Source organism: Microtus ochrogaster, chromosome 7 (assembly GCF_000317375.1).
Source record: "Microtus ochrogaster isolate Prairie Vole_2 chromosome 7, MicOch1.0, whole genome shotgun sequence".
NCBI lineage: Eukaryota > Metazoa > Chordata > Mammalia > Rodentia > Cricetidae > Microtus > Microtus ochrogaster.
Genome location: NC_022014.1, coordinates 26,259,559 through 26,270,439, shown reverse-complemented (window position 1 = coordinate 26,270,439; position 10,881 = coordinate 26,259,559). Strand labels below are relative to the sequence as shown.

At 38.6% G+C, this 10,881-nt stretch overlaps 1 protein-coding gene across 1 annotated transcript in view; it reads left to right on the top strand.

The window, feature by feature from the left end:
* Positions 1–10,881, top strand: part of Ube2g1 (ubiquitin conjugating enzyme E2 G1) — a 72,878-nt gene that overhangs the window by 50,668 nt on the left and 11,329 nt on the right. The window contains exons 3-4 of the mRNA XM_005349621.3: positions 5,620–5,717; positions 10,119–10,297. Coding sequence (XP_005349678.1) covers positions 5,620–5,717; positions 10,119–10,297 — 277 coding nt within the window. The remainder of the gene's footprint in view (positions 1–5,619; positions 5,718–10,118; positions 10,298–10,881) is intronic.

Sequence of the window (10,881 nt, the reverse complement as noted above, 5' to 3'; positions counted from 1 at the left end):
TTTTTTGATTTTTCGAGACAGGGTTTCTCTGTGGCTTTGGAGCCTGTCCTGGAACTAGCTCTGTAGACCAGGCTGGTCTCGAACTCAGAGATCCGCCTGCCTCTGCCTCCCTAGTGCTGGGATTACAGGCGTGCGCCACCACCACCCGGCTCTTTTTTTGGATTTTTGAGGCATGGTTTCTCTGTGTAACAGTTCCGGCTCTTGTGGAACTTGCTTGTAGACCAGGCTGGCTTTGAACTCAGAGATTTGTTTGTTAAAATTAAAGGTGTGTGCCACCACTACCTGGCTAGTTTTACTGTTCTTAATGCCTTATCATTTATTAAAGAACAAGACTGCAGATATCTGGAATTTTTTTTAAAACAGTTATTTTTTAAATTTAATTAAAATGAATCAGTTGTTTCTATGTGTGCGGGTGTTTTGCATGTATATCTGTGTACCATGTATGTGCCTGGTGCCTGAGGAAGCCAAAAGATGGCATGAACCCTCTAGAGTTAAGGATGGCTGTGACCCACCCACTGTGTGATTACTGTCAATTGAACCTAGGACCTCTGGAAGAAAAGCTCTTAACTGCTGAGCCATCTCTTAAGACCCGAGATTTTACATAGGACATATTCTGTATATCTATGTCTTAAGAAGACCAAAGAGCCATGCCATTTAAGCTGGCATAGAGGTCACCCACATGACAGACAACCAACCAGATAGAAAGAGCCAAGAAGCTAAAAAAATTGGGGAAACCCCAATGTGTTAAGTTTGCAGCCCTGTGTGTTGAAGGACTCTTTTGTAGGGGTCACATACCAGCAATCCTACATATCATATTTCCATTGTGGTCCATAACAGTAGCAAAATTACAGTTATGAAGTAGCAACGAAAATAATGTAATGGTTGGGGGTCACCACAATGTGAGGAACTATATTAAAGGGTCACAGCATTAGGTTGAGAAACACTTTTCTTTTTGTTTGTTTGTTTGGTTTGGTTTTTTTTGTTTGTTTGTTTGTTTTTGTTTTTCGAGACAGGGTTTCTTTGTAGCTTTGGAGCCTGACCTGGAACTAACTATTGTAGACCAGGCTGTCCTCAAATTCACAGAGATCCACCTGCTTCTGCCTCCCAAGTGCTGGGATTAAAGGTGTGCGCCACCACCGCCCGGCCGAGAACCACTTTCTTAAAAGGAAAGAAAGATAAAGAAGACAAGGAAAAGGCAGAAAACTTAAAATAATGTTTACAAGGCTGCTAATTCTAATTAAGTGCTTTATAGAATATTTTATTAAATTCTTGAAAAGTGTTTATTGACTTAAGTGCAAGGAAGTGATCTTATAGTTGTTTCAGTAGTGTGGGCTTGAGAGTGATTGAAAACAAATTAGCATGGGTTTGAGTAATGCAGCTATCAGTTCACTGCCATGCAATGGCCTGAGGCATTAGCTCAGGAAAAGTACTGTTGTAAAGTTCTAAAAAAATGTGCTATTTTGTGACGTTATCACTAACCTTTAATTTAGTCACTAGAGGACATTCCATACTGTTTACAGTCTGTGTAATCTGTGACTAGTTCATTCAGGTATTAATTTAAGACCGATAGTTACTGAGTATTTAGTCCTTTTTACCCGTCTCCACCTAGCATAGATTTATTACTTTTATATCCAATATTGAATTTTTCTATTGCTGTTTAGATTTTCTTTGTCAGGCATGGTAGAACATGCCTTTAATCCCAGCACTTGGGAGGCAGACTCAGGTAAACTCTTGAGTTTGAAGGTAGGCTGATCTGTAGAGCAAATTTCAGGACAGTCAGAACTATATAGAGAAAGAAGCCTTGTTTTAATGCCCCCCCCGAAAAAAAAAAGTTTCAAAAGTTTTCTTCTTCATGTAACATTTGGAAATGAAGCAGGTCCAAGTACTCTAGGCAAGTGTTGGACCACTGACTCAGAGCCCCAAGAACAGAGATTTTTTTTTTTTTTTTTTTTTTTTAATTGAAAAGGGGTCTTAATATGTAGCCTGGGTAACTTAATTTTTTTTTTTTTTTTTTTTTTTTGGTTTTTTCGAGACAGGGTTTCTCTGTGGCTTTGGAGCCTGTCCTGGAACTAGCTCTGTAGACCAGGCTGGTCTCGAACTCATAGAGATCCACCTGCCTCTGCCTCCCGAGTGCTGGGATTAAAGGCGTGCGCCACCATCGCCCAGCTGGGTAACTTAAATTTAATAGGCCTGCTGCTTTACCTGTTCCAGAGCTAGATTATAGGCATGTTTTTGTGATTTAATGTACAAAAACAATAAAAGGTTTTGTGGCAGAAACAAGACCTTGGTTTTTCGGATGTTCAGCTTTAACATCTTGCTAACGTTACTAACACTTTCTATATTGAGAGATTTTAAATTCATTTATACTGTAGTGTATTTCCTTTTGATCACCATAGCTATACCTTTTTGTGCTTGAACAATAGTAAATACATTTCACCTACTTTGTTATTTTACACTATGAGGATTTTAGTTCCTTTGTGCTAACTTGACTGCTGAATTTTGTTTGATTGATCCCACTAATTAAGGTGTTTTTGGGGTGATGGGGTGAAGTAAGAGAGAAGCATGTAGAGGCTGCTGAGGTGAAGTAGAGGATAAGTCAATAAATCCATTAAAAAACATTTAAGAACTAGTACGGCTGTTTCAGGTATTTTTTATTCAAACAGAAAAACATATACCTTAAAATTTTAGGACAACTTGTCACTTCATTTACTTTTAAATAATTTAGACATGTGGTGGCAACTTTATGATGAGAATCCTAGTCAGCTATTAAAAAGCTTTTTAAAATATTTTATCTTTCATTTTTAAAAATTTTATGTGCATTGGCGTTTTGCCTCCATGTGCATCTGTTAGAGGGTTTTGGATCACCTGGAACTAGAGTTAGAGACAGTGTGAGCTGCCTTGTGGGTGCTGGAAATTGAACCCGGATCCTCTGGAAGAGTAGTCACTGCTCTTTAATCACTGAACCATCTCTTCAGCCCCTGAAGCTTTTGAATGAATCACATCAACCAAAAGAAAGTGACCTGGGAGAGATGAGGTGCAGGGAATTTTTTTTCCCCGAGGATATTTTGATGTTCTTTTACTGCAAGTATGGTGGTCAGAGGACAACTTTGTTAAGTCAGGTCTCTCCTTCCACCTTTACCATGGGTTTTGGAGATGTAACTCTTGTTTCTATGCTTATGTGACTAGTATCTTTACCTATACAGCACCCTTGCTGGCTTACTTCTGTTTATCAGACATTTGTATTTTGTTCAGAAAAAAAGCAATGAAAATTATTTATGATTAAAATTTCAACTTGTACTGAAATGTACAAAACACAAAGGATCCCATGTCTTACATCCTACAATTTATCACTGTTATATGTAATGGTGTGTCTCTTATTTTTGTGTCAGTATACAAATACCCGTTCCCATCTTTCAAAAAAATTGCTTATTAGTGTGAGCCTGCATAATGTGTGTGTGGGTATGTGGTCTACAGTATAGATAGGGAGGTCAGAAGACAGCTCTATGAATTTGGTCCTTTCCATCCAACTTTAAGTGGGTTTGGGGGATGGAACTGAGGTGTCAGGCTTGTTTCTCAAGTGCCATTATTTGTTAAGCCATCTTAACTGTCCAATACATACCTTTTCAGGTCTTGCTTTGTAGCCCAGGAGGACATTGAGCATTTGATCTCAAGTGCTAGAATTACACATACATATTACCATTGAATCATTTTTGCTTCGTAAGGTAGCCTAATCAAGTTGGACATATACATGAATGGTTGTGAGCTGCCATTTGAGTGCTGGAGATCAAATCTGCATCCTCTGCAAGAACAAGTGCTTTTTTTTTTTTTTTTTTTTTTTGGTTTTTCGAGACAGGGTTTCTCTGTGTCTCTGTGGTTTTGGAGCCTGTCCTGGAACTAGCTCTTGTAGACCAGGCTGGTCTCGAACTCACAGAGATCCGCCTGCCTCTGCCTCCCAAGTGCTGGGATTAAAGGCGTGCGCCACCACCGCCCGGCCAAGAACAAGTGCTTTTAACCACTGAGACATCTCCATAGTCCCCAGCTAGTGTTCTTAGGAATCATCTGCTTAGGGATTGTCAACCACAGTGCACTGGGTCCTCCCATGTCAATTATCACTCATGGCAATCTCTCACAGACATTATCACAGGCCAGTCTGACTCAGGAGATTTTTTTGTTTTGTTTTTGTGTTTTGAGACTGGATTTCTCTGTAGCTTTGGAGCCTGTCCTGGAACTGAATCTGTTGACCAGGCTGGCCTTGAACTCACAGAAATCTGCCTGCCTCTGCCTCCTCTGAGTGCTCAGATTAAAGGCACGTGCCACCATACCCTACTGCCGGACTTTCTGTTAATTGAAATTTTCTTCTCCTAGTTGGTTTTAGGATCAAGTGGATAATAAAAATTAACTAGGACTCACTCCACATTTTTTTTTGTTGATAGGTAGCGTATTGGACAGTACATTATTGATATTGTAGAGATTACCATGCTGTAAAGTCAATGGCATAAAACTTGCTTGGGAAACCTTTTTGTTTACTTTGTCTTCCTAATGGGCATATAAATACCAAATGAATTTTTAAAAATGTTTTTATCGGGCTGGAGAGATGGCTCAGTGGTTAAGAGCATTGCCTGCTCTTCCAAAGGTCCTGAATTCAATTCCCGGCAACCACATGGTGGCTCACAACCATCTGTAATGAGATCTGGTGTCCTTTTCTGGCCTTTAGGCACACATGCAGAAAGAATATTGTATACATAATAAATAAACAATTTTAAAAAAAAAGCAAAAAAAAAGCTTTTATCATTTTATTATGTGTACAGTGTTCTGCCTGCATGGACACCTGCAGGCCAGAAGATGGCACCAGATCTCATTACAGGTGGTTGTGGGCCACCATGTGGTTGCTGGGAATTGAACTCAGGACCTTTGTAATGCAGTCAGTAATCTTAACCTCTGAGCCATCTCTCCAGCCCCCAAATGAAATTTTATTACATGATGAAATGAATAAACAAGTAGATAAGTAGAAGTGGCAGTCTGCTTCCAGATAGAGAACCACAAAAATGTGCCTAAACTTTGAGATGAGAAAGAGGTTGATGGGTGTGACTGCAATAAAGAAAAATGATCACTGGGCGATGGTGGCACACGCCTTTAATCCCAGCACTCGGGAGGCAGAGGCATGTGGATCTCTGTGAGTTCGAGACCAGCCTGGTCTACAGAGCTAGTTCCAGGACAGGCTCCAAAGCCACAGAGAAACCCTGTCTCGAGAAAAAGCAAAAAAAAAAAAAAATAAATAAAAAAAAAATGATCATTTGAAACCAATATAGAAAATTCAACAACTTGAATCATGTAGACAAGGTTAAACTCAAAGTTCACTGCATGCACTGAAAAGCTTTGTAGCATAACACCGGTGTGATCTGATCTGAACACAATGATTCCTTTTATTTCTACTAACCTGGAGAGTTTAACAAAGCAGTATTTATGATAGCTTATTAAACTGTGTATTTGCAAGGAACCATAATTATTTTTGTCTTCCTTTCTGTTTTTTTTTTGTACCCTTTTATTTGTCTGATTGACTATGTACTTGTAAAGAATACTTAAATTCATGAACTTGGTTTTTTTGTAATTTTTTTCCAGCGAAGGTGGTGTTTTTAAAGCTCATCTCACTTTCCCAAAAGATTATCCCCTCCGACCTCCTAAAATGAAATTCATTACAGAGATTTGGCACCCAAATGGTAAGTTTTCTAGTTTTACTTTCATATTTTCAAATAAGATGATTTATAGGGGCTGGAGAGATGGCTCAGTGGTTAAGAGTACTGACTGCTCTTCCAGGGGACCTGGGTTCAATTCCCAGCACCCACATGGCAGCTCACAACTGTCTGAAGATCCAGTTACAGGGGATCTGACACCTTCACACCAATGCACATAAAATAAAATTAAATAAACCATAAAAAAAAGATGATTTATAATTAAAGATTTCACAAAAAATCTCAGTGAGATCACTTTGAGATTTCATGTTTTTGTGCGTTTGATCTTGTATTAGACTCTAAAGAGAAGAAATATAAAGAATTTATTTATTTATTTTTTAACTTAGTTTTCTGCTTTTTTTAGAAATGAGGTATGATAAGTTTGAGTTCCAGGTCGACTTGGACCTCACTGTGTACCTCATGTTGTCCTTTTTTTTCCTTTTTTTTTTAAATTTATTTATTTATTAAAGATTTCTGCCTCCTCCCGCCACCGCCTCTCATTTCCCTACCCCTCCCCCGATCAAGTACCCCTCCCTCATCAGCCCGAAGAACAATCAGGGTTCCCTGACCTGTGGGAAGTCCAAGGACCACCCACCTCCATCTAGGTCTAGTAAGGTGAGCATCCAAACTGCCTAGGCTCCCCCAAAGCCAGTACGTGCAGTAGGAACAAAAACCCATTGCCATTGTTCTTGAGTTCTCAGTAGTCCTCATTGTCCACTATGTTCAGCAAGTCCGGTTTTGTCCCATGCTTTTTCAGACCCAGGCCAGCTGGCCTTTGTGAATTCCAGATAGAACATCCCCATTGTCTCAGTGTGTGGGTGCACCCCTCGCGGACCTGAGTTCCTTGCTCGTGCTCTCTCTCCTTGAACTTTTGGTAATCTTCCTGCTTTAGGCTGCCAAGTGCTCAGATTACAGGCAAGAACCACTGCTCCACTAGTCTTTTAGAAAAAATACCTTTTCAGGAAATGGTCTCTGGCTTGGGAATATAGTTCAGTTGGTGGAGTACTTACCTAACATACACAAAGCCTTGGATGTTATCCCCAATCTTTTATAGAATGGGTGTGGTCATACAAACCTGTAATCTTCTAGCTACACAGCAAAGAAAATTGTAGCGGTATATGCCATAATCTTATTAAATAGCAGCATTATTCATGTTATCCAAAAAGTAGCAATAATACCAATGCCTGCTTCTGAAAGTAAAAGCAAAATGTTACATATAATGCAGTATGATTTGGTAACTGAAAATGTGAAGTGTTATGGTGGCTGGAAAAGCTTGCTTAGCAGATAAGTGTGTAATGTTCTTCCATCACCAAAGATGGATTTGAAGAACTCATTGTCTGTTTCAGAAAAACCACCTGTAAAGCATCCAAAGCCTTTGGTATATGTGGTCATCTGTCCTCACATTAACAGTCACACACAGAGGCATATTCATATATGGAAAATAATTTTTCAAATAAATGACATGGAATGATCATTCAATAATTCCATATGTATGAAATTTTTAAAATGTGCAGCTCTGACTCAGAGTATATTCATAGTTGCTTAGGACTGCTGGAGAGTTAAGAGGGAAGGAAAAGGGTCAATATCAGTTGTACAAGGTTTTGTTTGGAAGTTAATGAAAGTTCCTAAAGTTGAGTGTGATTTGGTATAAGACTCAGTAAGTGTATTATCTAGAAACAATTAGACTGTATTCTTCAAATTGTTTAATAATGTGGTGGGTTTTAAGGTTTTTATGGGGATGCCTGGCTATTAAGTAAAAGTTCTTTCCATGTAAGGCTGGTAATCTGTGCTTGGTCCTTGGAGCCCATCTTGAGATGGGGATCCCATTACACTAAAGTTTTCCTTTGGCCTCTACAAATGGGCTATAGCACACATGCTCACATATATACACAATAATAATAAAATAAATTTCAAAGAGATATTATATGGCAAATAATAGTTTTGCAGCATGGCTGCATTCCAGTTTGGATTATCGGTTTTGTTTGTTTATTTTTGAGATTGGTTATTCACTGTGCAACTTTGACTGGCCTGAATTACCTACATAGATTAGACAGACTTTAAACTCAGAAATCGTCCTGCCTTTGTTTCCTAAATGCTGAGATTAAGGGTGTGTACCTCAATGCCCAGCTCATAAAGGATTTTCAGGTGGATTTAGGAATAAAAGAATAGAGTAATAAAGCCAGTTCTAAAGAACATTGAGATGAAAAGGAAAAAAAAGCAGCAACAGAAGAATAAGAGAAAAAAGGAGAAATCAAGCATTTGGCAAAATATGAGTAAATATTAAGTGTATAGCTAGCTTAAGAGTTACAAAAGAGGGCTGGAGAGATGACTCAGCGGTTAAGAGCACTGACTGCTCTTCCTGAGGAACCACGTTCAATTCCCAGCACCCACATGGCAGCTCGCAACTGTCTGAATATCCAGTTCCAGAGGATCTGACACCTTTACACCAGTGCACATAAAATAAAGTTAAATAAACCATAAAAAAAATTTAAAAAAAGAGTTACAATAGATATCTCATAGGGAACATAGTTGTCGCCCAACATGTATTTGGAAATTTAATTAAACCAGAGATTACTAGAATTTAGAAAAAAAGTATGGAAAAACTTTACTCCTGAGTTTCTGGTGGCTGTATAAATTACTTACTTCTTTCAAAAGGTGAATTGCGAGCTGGAGGGATAGCTCAGCTATTAAAAGTTAGGCTCACAACCAAAAATAAAAGTGTGATTTGGACCTGGTGGTGATGGTGCACTCTTTGAATCCCAGCACTTGGGAAGCAGAGGCAGCCAATTCTCTTGAGTTTGAGGCCAGCCTGGTTACAGAGTGAGTTCCAAGACAGCCATGATTGTTACATAGAGAAACCCTGCTGGGAATTGTAGGGGGTTGGGGGTTGAGATTTGACATGATTCTAATTTTGGTCATGGAAGTATGATCTCTAACGGAAATGTATTCCACCAACGTTTAAGGGATAAACCTTGAAAGCATTTTGCTAATTGAAATAAGACAAACTAAAAGAACAAAAATGTGTGGTTCTACTTTTATGAGCTACTTCAGTAATTAAAATAGTGAAAACTGGGATGTTTCTGGATTCTAAAGAGTTGGGGAAACTGAGAACATTGTTTGCATACACAATTTGAATTGAGGAAGAGGAATGATGATTATAGTTGCATATCATTGTGATTCCTGCCACCCTTAAAGACAGTGTTTTTCTGTGTATTTTTGGCTGTCCTGGAACTCAGTCTGTAGACCAGGCTGGCCTTGAACTCACAAAGATCCACCTGCTTCTTATTTTTAATTCTTAACAAAAATGGTAGAAATTATAATTTCATCCTATGCCTATGCTATAACAATAATAGAATTCATGCTGGGCGGTGGTGCTACATGTTATCCCAGCACTCAGGAGGCAAAGGCAAGTGTATCTTAGTGAGTTTGAGACCAGCCTGGTCTACAAAGTGAGTTCTGGGACAGCCAGGACTGTTTCACAGAGAAACCCTATCTTGAAAACCAAAAATAAAACAAAAATAAATCATGTCAATAGATGTTTCATAATAGATAAAAATCTTAAAGCTGTCTTGTTTGTGAAGTGATACAAGAAAATAAAAGTCTTTAAAATTCTAAAGATTTAAATCTAAAGTGGTTTAAGATTCTAGGTTATTGGTTGTGGCTCTGAAACAGGGCTTGTTTGGTTTATTTTGCTTTTAGCTCCACTGTCCTGTCACTCGCTTTGTAGATCAGGCTGACCTCCAACTCCCAGGGATCCATTTCTCTCTGCTTCCCCAGTACTGGGATTAAAGGAGTTCTCTTAACCACTGAGACATCTCTCTAGTCAGTACCCTCTCCCATTTAAAATTTCACTTTTTTTGGGGGGTGGGTGGGTTTCGAGACAGGGTTTTTCTGTAGCTTTGGAGCCTGTCCTGGAACTAGTGCTTGTAGACCAGGCTGGCTTCGAACTCATAAAGATCCGCCTGCCTCTGCCTCCTGAGTGCTGGGATTAAAGGCGTGCGCCACCACCGCCCGGCTTAAAATTTTTACTTATTGAAACTTGAGGGCCATCTTAGTAGAATTTGAAAGGAAAAAAATTAATACACGACAGCTATAAATGCTGGGAATAGAGAGATGGAGAAGTAGAAAAGTCATGTCTTTTAAATTAGGGACAGCAGTGGAGGTCTGAATAAGCTATAATTTTAAAGAATGTAATATAGTTAAGTTTTGTTTATATTACTTTGGGTTTTGAGATGGCTTCTGTGCATTTTGAAAAATCTGTAGTATTCTCAAAACCTTAGTAGATTACATTTGGGAAATTTACATGTGAATAATATTGTATACTTGTACTTATGGATAAGTATCACATTTGTATAACCAAATTTAAATAATTCTTCTATAATTTTACAGTTGATAAAAATGGTGATGTTTGCATTTCTATTCTTCATGAGCCTGGGGAGGATAAATATGGTTATGAGAAGCCAGAGGAACGTTGGTTGCCTATCCATACTGTGGAAACCATCATGATTAGTGTCATCTCTATGCTGGCAGACCCGAATGGAGATTCACCTGCGAATGTAGATGCTGCGGTAAGGTATTTGTTGCTTGATAACTGCTGCTTCCGTCCTTTACCTTTTCATTTTCTCTCTCAATGAAACTCAACTTAAAATTTAGTACTTATATACGTATTTCTCTTTCTGTATCCCTATCTATCTATCTATCTATCTATCTATCTATCTATCTATCTATCTATCTATCTATCTATCTATGCTAACTACAATAACTAGAAAATTTCTCTTTTAAAATAGAAGGGGGGGGGGCAGGCAGCTAAATAGGCTTGATGACCTGAGTTAGGGAGAGATGCACATGCTAGAAAAAGAAGCTACCCCAAAAGGTATCCTCTGCTCTCCAAAATCCATCAAAAATTGGTCTCATACACACACACTTTTAAGTGAAAGTCCTTGGAAAAGTCACAATTTTCAGTTTACAATTTACAAATAAAACATTAAAATTAACTGGAAAATCAGCTACTTCCACTATTGGAAACAATTAGGAACAGCCAACATGCAGGTTGTCAAACCGGGCGATGGTGGCGCACGCCTTTAATCCCAGCACTCGGGACTAGAATGGTAATTACAAATAGAAAACTTTTTTTTTTTTTTTTTTTTTTTTT